Here is a 23,809-nt window from a genome sequence, read left to right on the forward strand (position 1 = left end):
TTTCTGTGTTGACAAAAAGACATGAGGATCTATGATCTCACTGGATCTCAAGCAAAAATATTAGACTCGGATCTATGATCCCTACGGATCTCTCGATAAGTTTAAGAACTGGATCTATGATCCCGACGGATCCCAGATCAGGATCCGTGGGATCAGATCCCAGATCCATTTTCTCGGATCCACGCACATGTCTGGTCTTATCCTCCTTTCTCTCACCACCCTCTCTCTCTCTCTCTCTCTCTCTCTCTCTCTCTCTCTCTCTCTCTCTCTCTCTCTCTCTCTCTCTCTCTCTCTCTCTCTCTCTCTCTCTCTCTCTCTCTCTCTCTCTTTCTCTCTCAGTCTCTCTTCTCTCTCAGTCTCTCTCTCTCTCCCAGTCTCTCTCTCTCTCCCTCTCTCTCTCTCTCTCTCTCTCTCTCTCTCTCTCTCTCTCTCTCTCTCTCTCTCTCTCTCTCTCTCTCTCTCTCTCTCTCTCTCTCTCTCTCTACCCGTCCGTCTGTCCATCTCTTTGTCCGTCTCTCCGTTCGTCCGTCCGCCCTTCCGTCTCTCAGTCCGTCCATCCATCCGTCCGTTTCTCCATTCTCCGTCCGTCCGTCCATCCGTCTCTCCGTATGTTCGTCCGTCCGTCTATCTGTCTCCCCAGACCCCATCCGCCCGCCCGCCCGCCCAAGGCCCTAAAACGAGTCCTCAAATGAATAGGTTAGGGGCATATGCCCCCCGGACAGGAGCCTGAGGGGCATTCAGTACAAGTATGCCCCCCCCCCCATTCAGACTTACACTTCTTACGCCTATAACGAGGAACTAAATAAAAATTGATTAGAAAGCCTTCCTAGTAACTAGGTATGTACTTTTGTGATCAGAGTCGTTTTAGTAACCTCAATTTAGTTGTCATTGCCTTTATTTTGTCTAACAATATGTTGCTTCTTACCACGAGGGAGCAATGCCGCTTCAACCCTATTGACCGTATTGCGTAACGACGGCAGTCATATTGCGCAAGCCAGGAATCGGCCGCCGCCTATGCTTGGGAATAGGGACGGTTAGAATACGATTTACCTGTATGGCCGCAGCCAGCGCAGCGTAAGCGGGGGGGGGGGGGGACACAAGGGGCGCGTGCCGCCTCATTAGATGCATGGTGCCCTATGGGCCCGAGAGGCCCTGCAGTGCCAATTAGTGGCCGCTCAGGGTCCAAGCGTGCCTCATTTCGACTGATATAAGACCCGCAGGACTCGTGAGAGCACCTCACGGAGACACGGGCTCCTGAGTCGCCACACATCACACATCTCCATAACGGCCCCACTCCGACTTCTGATAGCCCTGTGCTGGCCTCTGAGTGCTCTTGCTGACCCATTAAGCGTCAGCTCAGCTCTAATTAGGGTCCTGACCCATACCCGCATGGAACGGCTTCACACCAATGTCTCTGAGGGCCCATAATGGCGCCTGTGAGGGCCTCACACCGGCGCCTCTGAGAGCCCAATACCACCAATCTGAGGGACTAACACCAATGTTTCTTAAAGGGACTATCCCACCTTCTAAAATGTTGTTAAAACCAGTTAAATTGTGCCCGACTTTATAGATTGGATGACCAGGAACACGGTTCTGGCATTTATTTTTCATTAAACATCTTAGGCTTCCCATATTCCAAACACAAACTTTCAAATATGTGACGTCACAGCCCAAAATTACCTCCTTCCCCAGGCCACATTACTGCCATAAAGCTGATTCTTTTTACTCTGTAGGCACCACAACAAAGTTCAGACCAAGTTTTAAGCGATTTTTCAACGAACAACCCCATTTAAATCAGAATGACTAAACGAGGTGACGTCACACTAACGGTCGCTCCATGTTGAAGATAGGGCCTTGTACAAGGCCCATTTTCAAATGAAGGGAACGAATTTCTTCAACACCAAGAGGCCGCGGGGGTTGCAACCTAGATAGATAGTGGTTTCTGAACCTCGCCGCAAACTTGGCTATCTCAACTCAAACCCCATGTTAAAGGTGGGATAGTCCCTTTAAGGGCCTACATCGGCGGCGGCTCTGAGGGCCCCACACTGGCGCCTCTGAAGGTCTTACACAAGCGCATCTGACGGCTACCTACCGGCAACTCTGTGGGCCCCACACAGGTGACTCTGAGGGCTCCCAGGGAGTCCTCCCATGAGAGCCCTCAGGCGTCGCTGCAGCGACGCCTGAGAGTCCCATGCCGATCTATAAGGACTCCACAGGGCTCCTGAAGATAGGCCGGCAAGTGAGGGCCGGCAAGATAGGCCGGCAAGTGTGACGTCATCTTTGACCTGACCTGAAAATGACCTCAGTAAAAATTTGTACCCTGCACCGTTTACCGCTTGTCACTATCTTGCTTTATTCTCGAGATCTCGCTGTCGCTCCCGCTCGTAATAATGGACAGGTCATAAAAATTACCTGACCTGAGGTCAACGCAGGGCGATATCCACTTTTTTATTTTCGCATATGAATGACAATTGATAAGGCTTTAATCGTCATCAGACAAAATTTCAACTTTCAGTGGGGAAAATATCAAGGTCACTCTTCGAAAAATAGGTCAAAAGGTCAAGTGATCAAAATTTTCAAAAATTGAAAATGCGAGATAGCCAAAATGTTTGTTGGCTGATTGTGAGTTGAACCATATAAAGTTTTTATCGTAGAAAACCAATAGTTTCTGAGTTATAGGCCGCCAAACATAGGGCTGCAGCGCGACCTGCTGGAATTGCCCGAGGCTATATCTCGGAAACCGTTGTTCGAAGAAAAAATCCTTGTCACAGCTGGCTTCCCCGCCCATCACAACCCCTTACACCAGTTTTCAACGAAAAATAAAATATGAGGGTGCAAATTTAATCTTTTATTTGTCGATTTGTCGTGGAACGCCCCACGTGCAATAGCAGCGTGTTGCTATCACCGGTGAAACAGGGCCCAGGTGGCCTACCATTTGTTTTTGTTTTTTAAGAAAAAAAAACTAACGTATCAGGGCTATGACGAAAAATAAGTGGCCTAAATCCGATGAGAAGACAGGATTTGGGGGTACCCTAGGAGAAGGTTTGGCTCCGTGACCTGGTATGCCCCCCCCCCCCGCGCTGAAACCCTGGATCCGCCAGTGCGTGAAATAATGCATTAAAGATTAAAGAACCATGCAAAGTTAGCCCTTTTACTAGTTTTACTGGCAAGGGCGATAATGTTCCCCTGAATGTCCTTATTGATCGGTACGAGAATTTCTCTAGAGTTCTCGTAGATAATTTCTCTAGTTTCTGAAGAATTTTCGGGACCCATGCTCGTTTCATACTGGATGCAAATATATGCAAGGCACACATCCTCAACGCAAGACACCTTTTTCGGGACGAGAAATAGAATATCTTTGCCTAGGGTGATCGTTGGGCTGTAAAAGCTCCTGATTTATGCTCGTCTCAGCCCAAGCTACGGAACTGCTATTCCAGTTCAAAACCCATGTTAAAATGTGAACTATTTCCTTTAATCTCCGCTCGCTTCGCTCGCTCCGTAATAAGCTCCATAGCTGTTTGCTGTAAGGCGCCCACAGGTAATTTGAGATGGAACCCGATAATTCACTGTTTTATATATATTTTAGCTGATGACCTGATTTTCGGTCACCATTACCAAAACATATTTTCCCATATCGTATGTGGTGCAAACACTAACATAATACACATATCTCGTATAGTTTACCGAATCTCATATAGTTTACTGAATTGAGCGGAGTGTGTACCGATGTTATTACACCAACTGCGAAAAAACTTTAGGATGCATCACCCCTTCTACCAGGTCTTGAAAGGGTTAAGCCTCGCCCGTATTGGTGTTCTGCCAGCCGTGAACGTATTGGTGGTGGTGGTGGGGGGGGGGGGGGGGGCGTTGGACCCGCCACCCCGACTTTGCCGTTCGGCCCCTGATGGAGCTAGAGCTTCACGGAAAGAACGAGCGTGTTGCCCGTGGCGAGAGGAAGCCGATGATACCAAATTTTAAGGTCCTTGGTCATTCGTTGACCTCCCAGGTCAGGACAATGACCCAGAGATCGGGAATATCGGGACCCGTCAGAACTTCGTTAAGTGAGGTCGTTAGGGGGTTTTCGGGGGTGCTGATCACGGATTTCATGTTAGTTTTGATCACAGATGATGTCTTCATGCATTTAGGCCCGGTCGGGTCAGGTCAGGTCAGGTCAACCAGTAGGCGTCCCGTCGGGTATTGATAGGTGTCAACCACCACTGACAGCCTCGTAGCACGTTACGAAGGCACCAAAACTACTGCGTAAGTGTTCAAACTTCAAATGGTTGCTAAATTCGAAATTCAGTTCCAAAAACTAGCCTAGGAACATGTAAAACTCGAAAAAAGTGAACCAAGGTCATCAAAAGTCAGTGACCTGACCTGACCTTCACGTGACCTTGACACCCTCCATAATGCATGATATCAACACCATTTCACGTGTTTGAACGTTTAAAACCACAAAAGACTGCAAACGCGCGGATAACGTGAGCCGACGGCCCGACGTACGCCGAATTGCGATTTCGGCCAAACATGATCTCGAGCAATAATTCACAGGTCAAAGTTCGTTTGGGTCAGGGTCATGAAATGGTCAGAGTATGTGTAAATTTGATTAATTCGAGGGTACTGAAATGTTCCTCTCGATCAGGCGCTTTTTGCACGAGTTATTCCCGAAAAAAAAACAAGGGGGAGGGGAGATCCGTTCGACCCTCTCTCCCATAAGTGCAAGGGTTAAGTCCTGAGTCATGAGTTTTTTTTTCAAGAAAGATAAACAATAAACATGTCTCGAGGTTTGTAGGTTGATTAGGCAATGCTATCTCGCTAAGAGCTCTTATTGGACCTTTCTCGGGGCTGCGTTTTATTTTCAAGACTGGTAGGTTGTTGAAACGTGATGTGCTGCTAATGAATAGCAGGGCCTCATGATTCGGAACACTCGAATCCTGAGCATCCTATCTGAGGATGCGCCGCTCCTCTACTCCGACGGCGCGCTTGGCAGGCGCGAATCGCTCCATCGAGTCGCTCTGCATTTGGTGCGCGCGCCGCGGCCTTCGGTGGCTCTGTCTGAGGCGCCGCGGGGTGGGTGAGCAGGCGCCCGTGGCGCTCCTCCCTGTGTCACCAGCAGGGACCCTCACCACCTGAGCGGTGCCCTCCGCCCGGCGGACCGGCCGTCGGTTACCACACGCGGCCCACGGGGGTCATCGGCTGCCCCCTGTCCGAACTTGTTGCACGCTGGCCATGAAGTAGAACAAATCATGAATTATTTAGCGGCTTAATGCAGCGGTTGCGTGGTTTTCTTTGTACGCCGATGGGTGCAAGCCCATCTTCGCCTACTGATCCGTAAAGAAATGATGTCCGCTATAGCATATGCGTTACCACACGGGACTCATTTTCCACGGTTGGTTGAGTACCGCTCAGCGCCATGAGTGGTATCGTAAAATTCGCACGGATGTGCAATGCCATAGAAGGAGCAGAGAGTCAGGATGGGGTCATAGTCGTTTAGCGGAATGCCACGGGATGTAAGTATATGTATCGCCAGAAGCGATTGCGAAAGTTTCTGATCGTCCTCTAGAAACGTTTGTGTTGCGCAGGTGTGACAAAGCTGACGTTGAATCCTTTTCTTGGTCACCGCTGAGCCTTGGGGTCGGTTAATCGCGATCAGGGCTGTCACGTTATGTAACCTCCGGACTAACGCGACAGCCGACCCACGGGTGTCGACCGCCAGAATGGACCGCGTTCGGGCGCAAACCGCGGGCGACAAGGCGCGCCGTTCCGAGCACCCAGTCCGGGTCAGGGCTCACGGGGCCATTGTGAAACGGTAGCGCTTACATGGGACTAAGTGGAAACGCAGGTGTATGGTGTTTATTTTGTTTGTCCCTTAATTCTCTCTTGATTTGTTCATTGAATACCTAGTCTCCGCGTTTTTTATGTACAAAGATAACGTATAAAGTGTAAACGTATCAGTGCGAGTTATTGATTTCGCCCTATTATCGGCCACCACCCTCTCATTCGTTACATTACACACGTTTGTTTTTTGATGTTGATAGACCTTCTAACTTGTATTTAAAGAGCAGTTCTCTCGAGATAAATGTACGGACCATTTACCACTCCGGTACTTTTTACCTCTATGTACAAAACATTTAGACCAATATGATATGTTGCAAGTGGATTTGACTAACAAAAGCTGGTATACAGAGATTACTCTTCAGGATAGCGGCCTACTAACATTTGTCAAATAGCTTTTGCGCAATGACCGTACGGATGTTGGGCGCGTCCCTCGCATTGCAGTAACAATTTCGGGGCGATTGCATCGGCTGGTGCTATCAAAGTAATTGCGGGTAGAAAAACCGATGGCTTTACGCGCCATGTGTAGTGTCCCGCGCAGCTCTCTGTCGTTGGTGCCGATCTCAATGACTGGCTCCCAGTGCCAACCGATCCGTGAATGCGACTTTTGTGTGCTGTTGAGCGCGCAATGAGTTCATCACGTAGCTGCGTGCCCACTCACCCGCTCCGCCCCTGGGCATATGTTACAGCGTCCAACGGCCAACCCCTGTCCTGCCCAGTCTCTGTGAAGTAATATCAGGTAGCTGTTGCTTCGTGAAAAAAGCAATATCAGGTACTGTGCCGGCGGATAATGGGGCTCCGATGGGCGTTTTCTTGCCTGAAGATGCGCGGCTGACCTCAGCTCGAGTTGCTTCACCGAGCTTGCATAGCAGTTGCATGGCCGCGGAGGTCGGCCGTGAAGCAAGCCGGCCGACCTGGCCTGATGGTCTGTCGGCCCCCGCGGGCGGCCGGGCCCCTGCACACAGGACAGGAGTCCGCCGGCCGGCGCCGGTCAGCCCGAGCGGGCCGGTTCGCGCTGCGCAGGACACAGAGAGGAGGACTCCGGGGGACACGGGGCCTGGCGCGGGGACGAGCGCTGCCATGGGCCCGCCGCAGCGCGCTGTTGCAATGTAATAATTGTAATAGGGCGTCCCTGCTGAGCGTTGTCGTAACGCGTCCTTGACAGTCGGTTCTCCGGGGGGAATCCCCGATGGCCTCGGCGGGACACATATCGGCCGGCGGCGGGTGCCGTCTTCTCGGTGCTGATGTGTTCTGGCCGCGGTGACCCCGTGACATTTGACCCCTGCTCACCTTCGCTGGTGCCCGCTGACCCCAGCCGCCGGCGGGCGGAGCACCCCTGCCCGTGTGATGCCACTGATCCCCTCTGAGTCACCCGGCGGCGGGCGGAGCTCGGCCCACCCGACTGCGACCTCGGGTGACCGGCGGCCATCCTCGGCACGCTCGCCGATCCCCGGCTCACGGCCGACGCCCCCGCAGCTGTTTGGGTACGCCCGGCGAGATGTGGTGGCCGTGGACGCCGGCGGCGGTGCCCCGGGCGCTGGCCTTGTGCCGCGCCGAGACGGGAAGAGGAGGAGGCCGTGCCGATTTGGTGGGCGCCGGCGGGCTCGGCGCTGATGGCCCGGCCGACAAGTTCGCCCCCATCTGGGACAGGCGCTGATCAGCGCTCTTTATGAGCTGGGAAACCCCGGCGGCGCGGCGCCGTCGGTGTCCGCCAACTGTGGTCCGCGGACTGTGCGGGTCATGGTCTCTGGACCAGACCATCCGTAACTCCGCCGACTGGCACTTTCGGTGCGCGCCCGGGTGGCCGCCTGCGTTACGTCTGTGTCACCGTCACTACGCCGACAATAAGTGGGTCGTCAATGAGCCCCGTTTGTGGCGTCGAAGGAGCTGCTGCGCTGTTCCTCGTCTGTTCACCTGAGCGACGACGCGTCGAACGACTCTGCCGTCCTGTCCGATTCGGAGCAGTACCCGGGGCCTGCCGGCCGCTGTCAATGAGAAATGAGACTAACGCCTGGTCTTACTGCAATGACCTCGTTGCAATGAGTGTTGCAAAAGCAACGAGCTTAACAGTCACACACGTGCTGGGACCTGGGGTACTCGTTAGGTGTCCCCCTTTTAGCTGAGCTACAAGCTCGACGGTAGTCCTATTTGGTCCAGCATTTATTAATTTGTACCGTGTGAGCGGGGACGCCGTCCGGGGGTCGGCATCCCGCCGCCCGTTTCCCACGCCGCTGGAGTTACATCATGCCGCCGATGATGGGTCATCAGTGGCCGGCGGCTGGGCTGATGGCCAACAGCCGGGGTTGTCGGGGCCGCGGCGTCTGCTCTGCAGCGGGGCGGGCCGGGTCCCGGCCGGAGCGGCTGCCGGCCCGCCGCTGGCCCGTGACGCCGGACCCTGTTTGCGCCGCATGCCGCGATGGCTGGCCGATATCCGATCGGGGCGGAGATCGGCCGTGCCTCCGGTCATAGGGCCTCGGACGTGCCCTCGGTCAGAGGGCGGTATCTGACCTCTGTGAGGGCCACATCTGACCTCGGGATCCGGTCAGAGGGCCGCGGCCAACCTGCCCCGGCCGTGGTGAGGGCGCCGTGCCGACCTGCCCCGGCCGTGGTGAGGGCGCCGTGCCGACCTGCCCCGGCCGTGGTGAGGGCGCCGTGCCGACCTGTCCCGGCTGTGGTGAGGGCGCCGTGCCGACCTGCCCCGGCCGTGGTGAGGGCGCCGTGCCGACCTGCCCCGGCCGTGGTGAGGGCGCCGTGCCGACCTGCCCCGGCCGTGGTGAGGGCGCCGTGCCGACCTGTCCCGGCTGTGGTGAGGGCGCCGTGCCGTCCGCTCCCGTGGGCGGCTCCGCTCCCTCGGGCTCCAGTCCAAACTGCTCCGCCGGTGGCTGCTGATGGGGGCGGCCTCCTGACCTTGTCTCGCCGGTAATGAGGGAGGACACCCGGCGGACACCCCGACCCCGGCGGGACACCCCGACCCCGGCGGGGCACCCCGACCCCGGCGGACACCCCGACCCCGGCGGGACACCCGGACTGGTGGGTCGGACGGGCGCTGACGGCGACAGGCCGCCCGACCCGGCCCACGCACGGGCTTCTCTGAGCGGCGCATCTGCTATAGTCGCCCGGGGGTGGACGGACTTACCGCCGCGCGTAGGGCTGTTCGGGCATGTCCCCATGCCTTCAGGTGGTATATTGCCGAGGTGGTTTATTGCAGAAAGGGACTTGTCATTAGTTATCGCAAGCAGAGTATCGCAGCTCCAAAGGCTTTTACAACGATTGGCTACGACTCAAGATCTGTTATGATGCCTTTTACTGGCATTTGGGTCGAATATTTAATCGAAACCATCGGAGCTTGAAGATCATGTGAGCTCTGATCAGCTATGCCTATTGCAGAATAGGTGGTGGTACATAATGCCTTATGGGCTAACCAGTTAGGTATCTTACCCTAGGTCTAAACAATCGTCTCCATCAAATGTCACATCTGGATTGCAATGTGGAAAGTGTTTTCCCACGGCTTTTACATCAATGGCACCTTTCGGCCCTGCCCTTCCTCTGTGCCTTTGCACTTGGAGCATAACTATCAGTCACCGTTTTACCTCGTGTGGCGCTGCTGGGAGTTCGTAGCGAATGCGACTGTATTAACAGTTTCCGTCCGACGCTCTGGATTGAGCCAGCAGCTGCCCAGGGTGTCAATGCACACACCACCTGCGGCCTCTGCAGGCAGCGGCGACAACTGCTCGCGGAACTGCGCAGTTCCCCCGGCCAATTTAGGCAGCGGCGCCGGCTGAGATGATACTAATGCAAGGTCACCGCCTTAGGAATCGCTCGATTAAAATACGGTGCAGCCTCTCATTGGACTTTCCTGGTGTTACGATTAGAGGACGACACAGGGCATACAGCCGCCCGTCCGCCATCTGACGGCTGCCGACGAGCCGTCCTGCGCCGCGCCCCGGTCCGTGTGTGGCCGCTGTCCTTAGTCGGCCTCGGGGACGGTGTCGGGGCTGGGCCGACTCCTCCCCAGTAATGGAGCAGCTGCCCCGCCCCGGGCTCGTCCCTGTGACGCCACGGTTCGTACGCGCAGGTCAGCGCCGCTGATGAGTGACGGCGTCTGGCGAGATGATGCGCGCCCATTTCAGAGGGGGGGGGGGCAACCGGACCGGCGCCGGATACAGGGACACCCGGACCCCTCTGTTTCTGGGTCAGTTTGCCAAGGCCGACCGGCTGCCTCAAATAAGTCCAAAACTATGACAATCCAAACGTGATAAATAACGGAGCGTTAGGGAACACCGTCACGGCCTGTTAGCCGAGCTGCCAACTGTGAACTAGGTATTCCGAAATGGGCACAATATAGATCTACTCGGAGTGTATTTTCGGCACGTATGTATGGTGTGGTTGTCGAAATGACTGTATTGGCTTACCGCCGTGGCCGGTGTAAAACTGGCGGAGTGGAGCGGCGCGGCCGGTCCGTAACGTCTGGTGGGGGGGGGGGCGTGGCCGGGCCGTAACGTCTGGGGGGGCGTAACGTCTGGGGGAAGGGCGTGGCCGGGCCGTAACGTCTATGGGGGGGGCGTAACGCTTGGCGTACGGCCAGGCCGTAACGTCTCCTGGCCAGGCCGCGTAACGTCTGGGGGAGGGGAAGGGCGAGGCTGGGCCGTACGCCGTAGCGTCTGGCGGCGGGCGCGGCCGATCGGCACGGCGCCGCCGGCCGCTCAGCTGGCCGTGCAGCGTTATGAGCGTGTGGCGAAACAGAGCAGCCGAGCGTGGCCACCTCGGGGGCGCGCAGGTCGGCTCAGAGCACCGCACCGGCATACAGAACGTGGTTACTTACATGGCGAAACGCTGCAGCGAAAGACGGCGGCGGGGAGGGGCTGAAATATGGGCTGATTACCCCGCAAAGGCCAGCGTTAGACAATCAGCATCCCCAGAACCTGTTCTACGCTACTGGTGCCATACACCCCCTTATCACGGTGTGCATCGTGTGTGTGCGGGGAATGATGATACCGGAGGTGAGGCGGCGGCGCCCCAAGCCGACCATTGCCCTCTGGAAAAAGAACAGCGTAGCCCATGTGGCTAATAACCCATGTGGTTATGTGTGCTCTTCATGAACTAGGTGTGTAATGTTATTTCCTACATTCTGATGGTTTTGTAAAGTTCTCAGGTTATTTGCCTTTACGTCGAACCGGTTTACTTGGTGTACCGCTCTGTCAATACGTCTGTGTGTCTGTCGTTATATCTTAGTGACCTGAGACCCTCACCTGACCGCGGTGACCCTTACCGTACTGTCCGCGTTTGGTGGTGACCTGTGACCTGTGACCCTCCCTGTCTCAGGCCCCTACATACTGTCCGCCCGAGCCGCTCCGCGTTCGTTGGTGACCCTTGACCTGTGACCTGTGACCTCGCCTCTCCTCAGGTGCGTATCCGGGACGGTCACGAGGACGCCGGCCTGGCCGGCCAGACGGGCGTGGTGCGCAGCGTGACGGGCGCCATGTGCTCGCTGTTTCTGCCGGACGAGGAGCGCGTGGTGAACCTGACGGCCGACCAGCTGGAGCCGGTGCAGCCGCAGCGCGGCGACGGCGTCAAGGTCATCCTAGGTCAGTGGCCGCCGGCCGTCCCCCACCCCGGGAGTGTGTGGAGGAGGGGAGGGGGTCAAGGTCATCCTAGGTCAGTGGCCGCCGGCCGCCCCCCACCCCGGGAGTGTGTGTGGGGGAGGGGAGGGGAGCTGTGCGTGAGTGGGTGCGTGTGTTTTGCTGCGAATACGGCTTAGAATATTGTGACCTATCCCACTACCGATCGGACAGACTCGGCGAGACGGCTCGCCAATTGTTCGTGGAGAGCCTCTGATGTTTTATTCAGTTACCTTTCCGGGACAGTTTCGGGTCATTTTGTGTTCGTCTGGCCGGCCGGGGTGGGGCGGGGCGGGGCGGGCCACCGGTCCAGCCGGCGCGGCGCCCGCCGCCGTTTGTAGGCCACGCCGGCCCATTGACGGCTGCTGGTAGCCGGAGTAGTGTAGGAGATTGATGGCCTCTGGCCAGTGCGGGAGATGGCCTCTGGCCAGTGCGGGAGATGGCCTCTGCGCCGGCCCGCGGCTGTGCACTGTGCAGGGTGCACGGTGGTGCAACACGCGCCGCCCAGCTGCCCTCAGCCGTTGCGTGGTGCTCGCTCCATGAGCGGCGGCGGCGGGCCGTGACCAGCCGACCGGCGGCGCCTCCTCCCTGGCCACGGCGCCGGGCCCCTGCCTCACCCCGCCGGCCCCCCTGCAATTCGACAAGTTTGGGCAGAAACGTTGCACAACGCCGCTAACGACGTCTGTAAATGATAGCAGTCCTTTGCGACATACGCTCCATTTTGCGTACGTATTACCTTACGGCGTGTAATTGGATTAACCCGCAAACGCCAGCCGGTCGGTGCTTTGGCGGCGTTGCGTTGCTCGCGCTGTTTGAGATGTTGGGCGTTTAATGGGAGGCCGACACGCGCCCGGTCGCGGGCGGCCGGGCAGATGAATGAGGTGTGAGCTGGGGCGGTGGGCTGGATCGGGTGTGGGGTCAGGCGGTCGGCTGGGCGCCGACCGTGCCGTGACCGTGGTCGGCGGGGTCTGCCGCGACCCGTGACCCGTGACCCGTGACCCGGCGCGGCGGCTCGCCGGCTGGCCGGCCGGCGTTGCTCAACGTGTGACCCCTGCACCGGGCCCCTGGTCCTTGGCGGCCGGCCGGAGGCACTGTCCTCGATGGGCGGACGAGCTGCTCTGACCGGCCGGCCGGGGGGGGGGGGGGGTGCCCACTGACCCACCCGGCCGGCGGCGCTGTCCTCAATGGCGGACGATTTACTCGTCTCTGACCGGCCGGCGGCGGTGCGTCAGTCCGCCGGCCGGGGTGCAGTCCGCCGTCAGTCCGCCGGCCGGGGTGCAGTCCGCCGTCAGTCCGCCGGCGGGGGGCGGTGCGTCAGTCCGCCGGCCGGGGGCGGTGCGTCAGTCCGCCGGCCGGGGTGCAGTCCGCCGTCAGTCCACCGGCCGGGGGCGGTGCGTCAGTCCGCCGGCCGGGGTGCAGTCCGCCGTCAGTCCGCCGGCCGGGGTGCAGTCCGCCGTCAGTCCGCCGGCCGGGGGTGTAGTCCGCCGTCACCTGCTGACCCGGCCGGGGGCACGGCGCCGCCGTGTCGCGGCACGCCCACAGCTCTACACGGCGGCCCACCGGCCACCGCCCAACTGGTTATCGCTTGACGTAGTTCGCTCCACTCGTCATTGTCATAGATTCGATAGGGGCGGAAAAATCGAACGGAGCTGCTCCGACCACATACATTTACGGCACGTCCATTGCAATGTGACATTTTATCGATACAAAAGGCGAGCGCAAGCACCAGTGCATTGCGGTATCACCGAGCACGTCCTCCATAAACTGACCGCTCTGGACGCAGAAGGCCATCTGGCCATCGAGTCGAGCCATGTTTGTACCAATTGTCGGGCCGGTGTGCTTGTCCTGACGGCGCCGGTCGCGGGTCACAGTTGAAGGACAGCCAGCTCGGTCGAACAGGTCTGTGAGGTCGGCTCAACTAATGAGTTCGATGCCGATGGATAGGCCCGGTTGGAAAACACTCGATGGGCGGGCGGCCGGCCGGCCGGCGTGGTGGGCTGCCGGTGGGCTGCGCATCCCACCAGTGAATGACTGCGCATCCGACCAGTGAATGGCTGCGCATCCGACCAGTGAATGAGCGCTGATGAAAGTCACTTCTTTGGGTCGGACCGTTCAGAAAAGAAATTACACGTCTGGGGATAGTCATTTCTGGAATGATTGCCCGATTAAAAACTGGGCTGATTCTGAATTAGTTTGACTAATTACCTTAGTTTTGGGCGACATTTTGCCAGTTTTTTTTTTCTCTTGTCATTCATCGTTTTACCCAGGTCATTTAAAAGCCATGACTGGAAGGGCAGGTAATTGTCTGCCGGCTGACGGAGTTTTTGCCGCTGATATTTGGGTGACGGACGGACGCTAGCAGTCGAGTTTACCTGTCACCCAGCTGTCAGTGGCCAATGGGGCGGCCCGACCTTGTGTCGCGCTCTGTTCCCCCCCCAACTCGGGACCACACCCCCACAGTTCAGCCGAACTCGCTGTCCACACGGTGATTTTCTCGCCGAGCCGGTCCAAAAAGACGTGCTGACAAATCGGCCTGTGTGGGGCGGCGTTTCCCGGGCCGCGGTCCGCCCGTCACACGGTCTGGCCGCTGTCGGCGCTCTGTGATCGCTGCAGCCGCGCTCCGCCCGGGGTCGATCTGCACGGCCGGCGGCGCCGCTCCGCGCCGCGCGGTCCACTCCTCTGCAGCAGGTGCCCGCCGCGGTGCCGGCGCGCAGCCTCTGTGACGGGAAAGCCGGCCTGACAATCGCAGTTCTTTTGTTGTGGTTGGCCTACCGTCACTGTGCACTCTGCAGTTATCTGCTCCGCGGCATTGTTGTGTCTATATGCGCGCACGAGTGAGTGCGAGGCAAGAAAACGTTTATGTAAGTTGTTTATTGGAATGACACATCGCCTCTGTTTGCTACCATGCCATGCCAATGGCGGTATTGTCTGTCACTTTGCTAAGGTAGATAACTTAGCTAAGGTAACTGGGCGGGTCCGCGCTCGTTGCGCTGGGGTGCGGTCCAACTGCCCACCCCTGTCTGCAACCCCGGGGCGTGGCGCGCGCACGGACACCCGCCGGAGATAGCTCCGCTCGGCTGGGATTGCAGCCGTCCGTGTCTGCCGCCGGGGTCAGCCGTGCGCCGCAGTAAACACCCGAGGTCCGCTGTCGAAACGGGGGTCGGCTGGCGCCGGCCGTCAGAGAGCCGCGCAGTTATCTCTGTGGGTATACTCAGGCTGACAGGCTGTCTGAGGGCTGGGACACGCTGGCGGCCAGTATTTCATACTGTCCGCTCTGTCCGCTACTGTAAACTACATAGTTACATACATACATAGTTAGTACATAGGAGGCCCGGGGCTGTTTTGGAGCGGCTGATGATCCGCCCCGCCGACCGACTGATCTAAGGGTCTGTCCATCAAAGGGCGGTGGTCCCTGCCCTCCGTAGCCCCCTCGCCCAGTCCCACCTCCTCTCAGTGTCTACTCAGGTACTGCGCTGTGCCCTCTGCCCTCCGCAGCCCCCTCGTCGAATCACAGAGCCAGTGGGTCCTCAGTGCCGCGGTGCGGTTCCATAGCCGGCTCATTCCACTAGGACCGACATACCGATGGTCCAGGGCGTGACCCGTGTGACCGAGTGACGCGCTCTGCCAACTGTTCGAGAGGTGTGACTTGCAACGGGCGCCGACCCTGAGAGCGGCGACTCGAGCATACGAGCGTTCCGGTCAGCGCCCTGATTGATTTCGGTGTTCCGCCGGGTGGGTAGGGCTGTCGCCGAGTTATAGATGGTGTCACAGTGCCGCTAAATTGGGTAAACGCCCGTGAGCCGTTTACGAGCGGCGGTGGCGGCGGCTCGTTTGAGCGCGCTCCACCGGGCCCCGGTGGCCTGGTTAGGTGTCAAACGAATAACACACCGGCGACCGAGTCCACATAATGGCACTTTGGCTAGATACACTGGGTTAATTGAGTGGCACGAATAGACCGAGACATGCCATTTGAAAGCTGTTGCCAGAGGTCAGGTTTTTGATCAGATGTCGGCGCAGATAATACAGGCGGATTTGTGCAATTGGCTTTGTGCACAGGCTGATTTTGTTCCTGTTATCATCGTGGCCACAACACAGGCCACTGCACACCATCGCTGCGCTGTGCGACTGCCGTGTCCGTTTGTGAGTCACCGTCCACGTTTCGACAGGTCGCCGCTCGTGTCTGCCGTGTGGTGCGTACTGCGTATGTTGAGACTGCCGTGTGGTGTGTAGGTATGTTGAGACTGCCGTGCCCGAGAACCAGGGTCGGCGAGTGACGGCCGGCGGGTCGATCGTCCCGTACCGGACGCTGTCCGAGGCGTGTGAATGGCCGTCCTGTGAGAGCTGACCACGCAGCGGGCCCGCGCTGTACGACTGGACTGACCCCACACCAGCCCTGATTGCGTCTGAGGGTGTGGTCGGGCAGGTCGCCCAGGCATGGCCGTGCACCGCACAGGATTGGCCAGGTCTAACCCGAGCAGGTCGGCTCAGGTCACTGCGGTATACCCCGAGCAGGTCGGCTCAGGTCAGAGCGGTGTGACCCCATGCAAGGTCGGCTCAGGTCACTGCGGTATACCCCGGGCAGGTCAGCTCAGGTCAGAGCGGTTTAACCGGAGCAGGTCGGCTCAGAGCGGTGTGACCGGGCGGGGTCGGGTCGGCTCGGGTGTGACCGCCGCGCTCGGGCGCCGCTCGCCGCTGCGTCCAGCCGACCCAGCCAGGGGCGACGGGTGCAAGGTCGAGCCGAGCGGCGCCGGCAACCCGACCTCGCCGGCACCGCACTCTCTGGAAACTGGCAACTGACGTCCAGACTCCGGCGAAGGCTGCCATTCTCGCCGAATTTTAGTCATAGCTAGCCGGGTGCCCCTCTGGTGTCACCGGACAGGCCGCTGCATAATTAATGGTACCTTTTGGCCATTCATGAAATGCATCGAGAATACCTCGGTCCGAATTTGTATTGCGCGTCATCTCAATCGTTTCTCGGGATTTTGCGAAGATCAAATTATATCCATCTCTTCGACTTTGGTCGTTATTGAATCCAGTTATGTAGGTACTGCTTGAAGTAACAGTAAAACAATGTTATATATTCGTTTGGTGTTTTAATATCTAGTGTATCATCATAACATTTGTTTTTTATAGGACACTGGAACGGACCGTGTATTTTCAGTCCTTGTGGTTTGTGCTGAACAGTGGCGAATGGCAATTGGTTATTCTCTTTCCTTCCGATCGGCTGGCCGTGCTCTGGCCGTGCTGTCCACCGATTTTCCTGAGTGATTGCGGAGCGAGCGAAGCGAGCGTAGCCTTTCGTAGAATACGGAAATTTCTGAGCATGAGGAGTCGGCCGGCCGTGTTCACGTTTTTGCGAGGCTTTTATCTCCGCAACCACTTGACCGATTTACATGCGGTAGTTTTTGTAGGGTAGCTTCATTCCTTCTACCAAGCATTGGACTATTCCAGATGCATGTGAGTGACCCCCTATGCACGTGTCACGTGCAAAACGAAGAGGTGTCAGTTATGTAACAATGGCAATATATGTGTAACTGCTGGGCTGATTGCGCTGAAAATTGGCGTGCATTTAGGCACCCACTAGGCAATGCATATCCATGTGCCAGAGTTGGGGAGCTGCCGCACGTGCGCACGTGCAGGGGTCGATTCCAGATCTTGATTCCAGAACGGCTGAACCGATTGCGCTGGAATTTGGTACATGGTTAGGGACCGGTTAGTAGGGTGCCGTGCAAAAGCCAATTGGGAGTTGGGACCCATTTTGCCCGTGCGCTCGTGCAGGGTGCCGTTTTTAGATCTCGAGAACGGCTAGGCCGTTTGCGCTCAAATTTGGCACATCGCTTGGGACCGGTTGGTAGGGTACAGTGCACAAGTTAGTTGGAGGTACCCCCTCGCAATTTCGCACACGTGCAAGGACCACCCTCTTGCTCGCCCCGTTCGTCGCCCCAAAAGGCGTTTTACTGATAAAATTTATTTTCTTTTTCAGTCCTCAAACGAGCCGACAAACACTTACATATGCGTTGTTTGCCGCCAGAATCCCTGTGAAAAGTGTTGTCCAAACTGAAGTGGTCGGTCGGCTGGTGCTCGATCTCAGCCGGTCCCGTTCCGACGCGGGCCCGCCCCCTCACGGAACCCTGACCTTACCGCGGTATGTGCGACCGCCGACTGCCGAGAGGAGGAAATCTCCCCCAAAATCCAGCAGAAATCACCCGCCTGCGCGGCCGCCACCCACGCGGGGAGCCAAAAAACGCCCTGCTGCACGGCACAGTGGCCGAGACCTTCATCTGGGCAGCGCCTCCGGGAAGGAAAAACGCTGAGCCGCCGACCTGCGCAGTGGCCCAAATTTCAGCCGCCCTCCGCTATCTGCCCGTTTCGCGAGAAAACGTCGCTGCAAACAGTCTGACAAACAAACATATGACCACAATGGTGACTGTGCCGTGCAGCCGGGAGAAAAACCGCTGTGATTGCCTTGGGACGGATCAGCTCCAATTCAGGAGGTGAAGGTCTGTTCGCGTCGGCCCGCGGATACTGCGCGTAGTGAATGTACGAGCGCCGGCTCCTTCATTCACCTTGTGTACCAGTGATGGGGCCAGTTTTTCACAGACCGTTCTGAATGAGATACAGACACATTGTTATTTGAAGTGCGCCAAGACTTCCGTCGTTTTCAGCGCATTGGTCTTCCATCTTTTTTCGGCTGTGTCGCGCGCATTATTATAAGGCCGGCGGGTTGTCGCTGGGCTGTCGCTGCTGCCGGTGGCGGTTTTTCGGCGGGTGCTGCGGCCGGGCTCAGCAGCGGCTCGGTCCCAGCGGTACCACAAGGCCTCAGATGCAGACCCGCCGCCGCCAGTCCCAGGGGAACTGCCGCCGGCCCGGCGTGTGAGTCCGCGCCGGCCCGCTGCTGCCGGGGACCCCGTGCCCCCGACCACACCGTGAGAACGGGCCGAAGGACAGGTGACCCTGGCCCTCCACTCACGGAACCTGACCCGCCGGGCGCATATGATCCCGTGGCCGACGGCCCCGTGAAACCACAACTACCTAACGAAACTGACCTGACCGCCCTGTGGCAGGCGATGACGGGTTACCCTGGTCGCTCACTACTTGACTTGACCTGACCTGACCTGGCACCCTGTCGGCAGGCGAGGACCGCGAAGCGAGCGGGGTGCTGCTCTCCATCGACCACCCGGAGGGCGTGGTCAAGCTGGACCAGGAGGAGGTGAAGATGCTGCAGATGCGCTACCTGTGCAAGCTGCACGTCTGAGTGCCGCGCGGGCCGGGCGCCGCGCCTTCTCCGTCTCTCCCGGCCGGTGGCCGTCCGCGACCGGTCGGCGGCCGCGGCCGGGCTTACTACATATGTTCTGCGCGCGTGCGGCGGTGCTGGGAGCTGTCTGTGTCTGGGGCGGGCCGCCTCTGCTGCTGAGCTATCCGCCAACGTCACTATCCAATACACACGACCTTAGAGCGCCAGTGTTTCCGTCGTCATACCTCGTGTTCTAGGGCTGTGGCGGGGAACATAGGGTCGGGCTACAAAGGGCTGCAGCGAGTGATACGGTACCGGACAGTACGGAACACGTTCACGGTACGGAGCCTTGTGGGGTGATGACAAAGAATGTGGGCTAAGGGGGTTTAAACCGTAGTCCATGCGAGAAAAGCCAGTGGGCCGCGAGGATCAGGCTTATATCAGGACCGATATCGGTCCTTATATAAGGATCGACAGGAGTGTTCTCACCGGTGGATATTCCGTGCCCTCCCTAACCGGATGGCGGCATTTAGGGGTGGAACGCGCCGTAAACTAGGTCACTTTTTTGTAGGCATCCATAGATCGGGGGAGGCGAATCAAGTTAGCGAAAACCGGTATATGGATAAGATCACAGAAGCCGAACAGTGTTACCAAGTGTGCGAACACGTCAGCTGACCTGTCGTGACTCGTCCTCACTGGGCCGAGGGCGACCGGCGCAGCCCCAGCGGGTGGCGAGAGGGCCTCTGTGGATGTTAGGGGGCCAGGGGCGACAGGACTCAGTGGGTGACGGGCCCCACCCAGCGGGCGGCGAGAGGGCCTCTGTGGATGTTGGAGCCAGGGGCGACAGGACTCGGTGGGTGTTGGGCCCAGCCCCAGCGGGCGGCGAAAGGGCCTCTGTGGATGTTATATAGGGGCGACAGGACTCAGTGGGTGACGGGCCCAGCCCCAGCGGGCGGCGAGAGGGCCTCTGTGGATGTTATATAGGGGCGACAGGACTCAGTGGGTGACGGGCCCCACCCAGCGGGCGGCGACAGGGCCTCTGTGGATGTTGGGGGCCAGGGGCGACAGGACTCAGTGGGTGACGGGCCCAGCCCAGCGAGCAGCGACAGGGCCTCTGTGGATGGACACTCTGGGCAGGACACTATGGGCGATGAGGAGAGATAACAGGACTCCTGTGAGCGACTGGGGATGCCAGGACTCCGGTGGGTTGTCGGGCGACACCGTACTTCAGAGGAGACTCGGTTGTATCGGGCGTCAGGAATCTGGTGGGTAAGGGGAGAGCGACAGGAGCCCACTGAAGGTTGGAGAGTCACAACCGTTCGTAGGAGCTGGTGAGTGCGAGTACTTACTAGGCGTAACAATACGAGCATCCGCACCACGCCGTTGGAATGGGGCATGCCTCTAACTGTGGTTAGCATTAATAGCTAATGAACTAGCTATAGAACGGCTTGAGTTTGAGCCCAACTGCCCATTGGCTAACTATGGAACGGTTTGAGTCTTAACAGCTAACGAACTAGCATAGACCTCTGTACATCAGTCAGGTGTATGAACAGAGGTCTATGGAACTAGCTATGAAACGGTTTGAGCCCACCTGCCCGCGGTATGGCCATGGAACGGTTTGAACACTAAACAGCCCAGGGACTGGATATGGTAATCGCCGAAGCTCGTTTGAGGATTGGGGATTCATTAGCGTCGCCACGGGGGGGCAAGCGGGGCAGCTTGCCCCCCCAACCTCGGACCGGGCACCCCCTGAGATCGATACAGATCCGATGAGATTTTGGAGTCGGGAAAAAATGGGGGTACCTTTCTGAGAATGCCTGTGAGGTCAGACTCGGTTGCAGCAAGCAGTTCAAACCAGAGTCTGACTCGCAGTCGCCAAAGTCTTGAAGACTCCGATTCCAGACTCGGAAATGTCAATGCTGTGATTCATTCCATGTTCCTAGTTCGTTCTTTATTACATTTTACATAAGTTTTTTTCATAAGTTTTGGAGTGCTGATACAATTTTCGTTCAAAGCGTGAAACGAAATCTTCGGGGCCTTTCTCAACTCTCGTCAAATGTCTGCGACAGGCTGAAGTATATACAGTACAAGTGTTGCAGGGCTCATGAGCTTGCTTTAACCCTCAAGGGCTGCTAAGGAGCTCCACTGAGCCGTAAAGAAGCCTTCAGAGGGCCCAAACCGGCCTCTTAAAGTCCCACTGGTGTCCATGTTCTCTGAGGTCCCATACAGGGATATTTGAGCCTTCGAACATTTCTGAGAACCTGGCCTCTGATAGTTCAGCCAAACTTTTGAGGCGACAGACTTTGCTAACCTCAAGCCGGCATCTGAGGGGTCACAGCTCACGTGTCCCTCTGAGGTCCGCAACACATGTTAATTATGTCCCTACGTAGGGTCCTTAGGGATTCGACACAGACCTCCAGGGTTCACACTGCTATCTGAGGGCTCCCGGCTCACCCTGGGCCTGGTCTCTTAGCGCCCGCCGCCCACACTGGCTTCTGAGGGCCCCACCTTGGGCTCGGAAAGCCCTAAAGCACCACGTACACGTAAATATTTGAGGTGACCCACGCCGATCTCCGTAATCCTAAGCATGCTTCTGAGAGTCAGCACCGACCCTGAGTGGCCTAAAATGGCCTGGAAGTCCCAAACCTATCTCTAAGGGATCCCTTGCCGCTATGCCGTGCGTAGCTTTTGGTTCCGTTTAACAGTTTTTGTTCGCGTTTGCAGCGCTTCCCTTCACACGAAAAACGAGAAACTTTTGTTCACACTCGAGTGAACAAAACACTTCCTCTCACTGGAGCAAAGATGAATTACTTCCGATTCATACTTCCGACATTCACTCTCCGCCGAATGCCCAACTTAGCTACGATCGGCGGCTGGGATAAGTCCTATACATTTCACGTAAAACCTCTGCATGCATGCGTGAATGGAGGTTTTAGCAGGGTGCCATCCGATTAAATGGAGCGTTTTTCACCTTTTTCTGGGCAATGATCATGAGCGTCGAGCGTCTGCACAGGGGCCCTCTGCAGTGCGTCGGCAATCGCAGCCACTATATACTATAATTCTACCAGTCGTTTTTGTCATGAAATTTCAAAATTTCGAATTTTTCTGTAAAAAATTACATGTCATAGCTAGAAGGAAACCTTTGTCACCATCGGATTCCTCTCACCATTGCACGTCGAATGATATGTAAAACGAGTGAGTTAAGACTGGGGAAAGGCAAGTTTTAACACAAAAGTTGATTTTGCCCCCCCAACCGAAAATCTCTGGCGACGCCTATGTGGGGATTACATGGATCATCTCCTCTTACGAGGAGAGACGGTCTGAGCTAATCTTATGAAAAAACATATACTGGGAAACCGAAGGGAGTTTTTTCCGTGGCGAATTCTAATGGTCTGTGGAAAGGATGATCAGTGTGTCGTGGATGCGAAGGTCGGAGGGTTGTCCCCGGTGACCGGCCTCGAGACGGGTACCGGTCTGCCGAAACCCGGGGAGGCCGTTCCAGGGATTAGGGAAGAACCCCTCCTAAATCGGCGGACTGGGCCGCGGGGAGCCAGCCGGCACTTGAATGGATTAGGTACCGAAACAGGGGGCGGCGGCCAGAACCGGGCGAGAAGTCGACACCGGAACCGGCCTCAGCGGGCGGACGGACGCTGGGGACGCTATCGCACCGAGGTCACCGCGCTGGGATGGGGGTCATGGTTTTAGGGTCAGCAGACATCTGCACCACATGCCTACCCTTGAATCCGTACCCTTCAACGAGTAGTAAGCTTGCTTCAACCACGCTCCTGTTGAGAAATTTCCTCGCGTCTTTCCTTCTCATCAGGGAATTGAACACCATTCAACATTTTCATTTACAGTACAAATGGGTCTTGCCAATGCTTTCATCGCATAAAAGCCATACTTGCCCGAGGGTATACTTTTTGTTTTGTTTAGGTCAACTTAAGGTGTTGACCTCTGGTCAAGGTCAGGTCAGAGCCACTCAGATCACGAAGTTTGTCGAAGGAGGCTATATGGTAGGTATATCATTCGATTTGGCAGGTCTCCCCGAATCCATTGGTGGCTTTCCCGACTCGCTTGGTGAACTTGATAGGGAGTAATTGACGAAAAATAAAACGCAAGGTCAACGATTCAAAAATGAATCTTTGGGCCTTGCAAGGAGCGTTGAAATCACGATGTCATGTGCTTAAGCTAGGTTTAGATCATTCCTGGCGCCAAAATAACAGTTTCCGGGCGACTCCAGCAGAAAAGGGATACCCCAGTGAACGAGCGCCCAGCAAAAGTCTCGCCGAGCAGAAGAGGGACGACCCCAGCAGAAGAGCAGCGACCTCAGCAGCAGAGAGGCGTCTAAGTAGTGGGGGCCGACCCCCCCCCCACCCCCTCTTCTCGGCCGGTGAGGATAAATATAACAAACTATTGGAGGAGCAAAAAGATGTTTCGCCTCCCCCCCCCCCCGTTTCTAAAGGTCAGCTGCCTCCTTTGCACCGAGGAACAAGCTGGAACACAGTTATGAAGCGTTAGCGATCAATAACGTGAGGTTTTCGGGCAGAGCAAGTTTCCACATCGACGACAATATGGATGGCTTCTCTGACTACTGACTCCTCTGCTCTGATTCGGCTTTCCTTTTAGGGAGTTTATAGCTGCGACCATGTATTTTGCACTATTTTCAAAATCGGTGACCTCTTTTGACCTAACCTTGCTCTGATAAGATCATTTTTATGATTTCAGCTTTGCTGGCATACCTTCATCAATCTATTAGTCGTATTCAGGCCCAAATAGGGCTCGATATCTTCGATACTGCGTTCGCTAGAGCTCAAAATGTGAATATGTTCCATTTTGACTTTTGACCCTACCTTGAAAGGTCAGGTGACCTCAAATTCCAAGGTTCAGGATTCCATCTGATGCGTCTCGGTGAGGCCTCCCCAACGCCGCCCAACGCGTCTCGATTCAATGATTATTTTTGAAGATGAGCTGGGGGGCGATAAACGCCCCCTTCAGTCAATGGTGTTTGGCTGGAGGTTCAGTCAAGTGCGGGATATGATTAAAAAAGTTTCGAAAAACATTTCAGGATGTTATCACTGTTGTACAAATGAAAGCACCTACAGTGCTTTGTTTTGTAATCAGA

General features: G+C 56.8%; 1 protein-coding gene across 1 annotated transcript in view; it reads left to right on the forward strand.

Moving 5' to 3' along the window:
* LOC122370963 (transcription elongation factor SPT5-like) overlaps window positions 1-18,908 on the forward strand; it is a 36,570-nt gene extending 17,662 nt beyond the window's left edge. The window contains exons 15-16 of the mRNA XM_043346967.1: window positions 11,240-11,420; window positions 18,587-18,908. Of these exons, the coding sequence (XP_043202902.1) occupies window positions 11,240-11,420; window positions 18,587-18,708 (303 nt within the window). The 3' untranslated portion in view covers window positions 18,709-18,908. The remainder of the gene's footprint in view (window positions 1-11,239; window positions 11,421-18,586) is intronic.
* The last annotated feature ends 4,901 nt before the right edge of the window (window positions 18,909-23,809 follow it).

This window comes from Amphibalanus amphitrite, unplaced genomic scaffold, assembly GCF_019059575.1.
Source record: "Amphibalanus amphitrite isolate SeventyFive unplaced genomic scaffold, NRLGWU_Aamphi_draft 001190F_arrow, whole genome shotgun sequence".
Classification (NCBI taxonomy): Eukaryota; Metazoa; Arthropoda; class Thecostraca; order Balanomorpha; family Balanidae; genus Amphibalanus; species Amphibalanus amphitrite.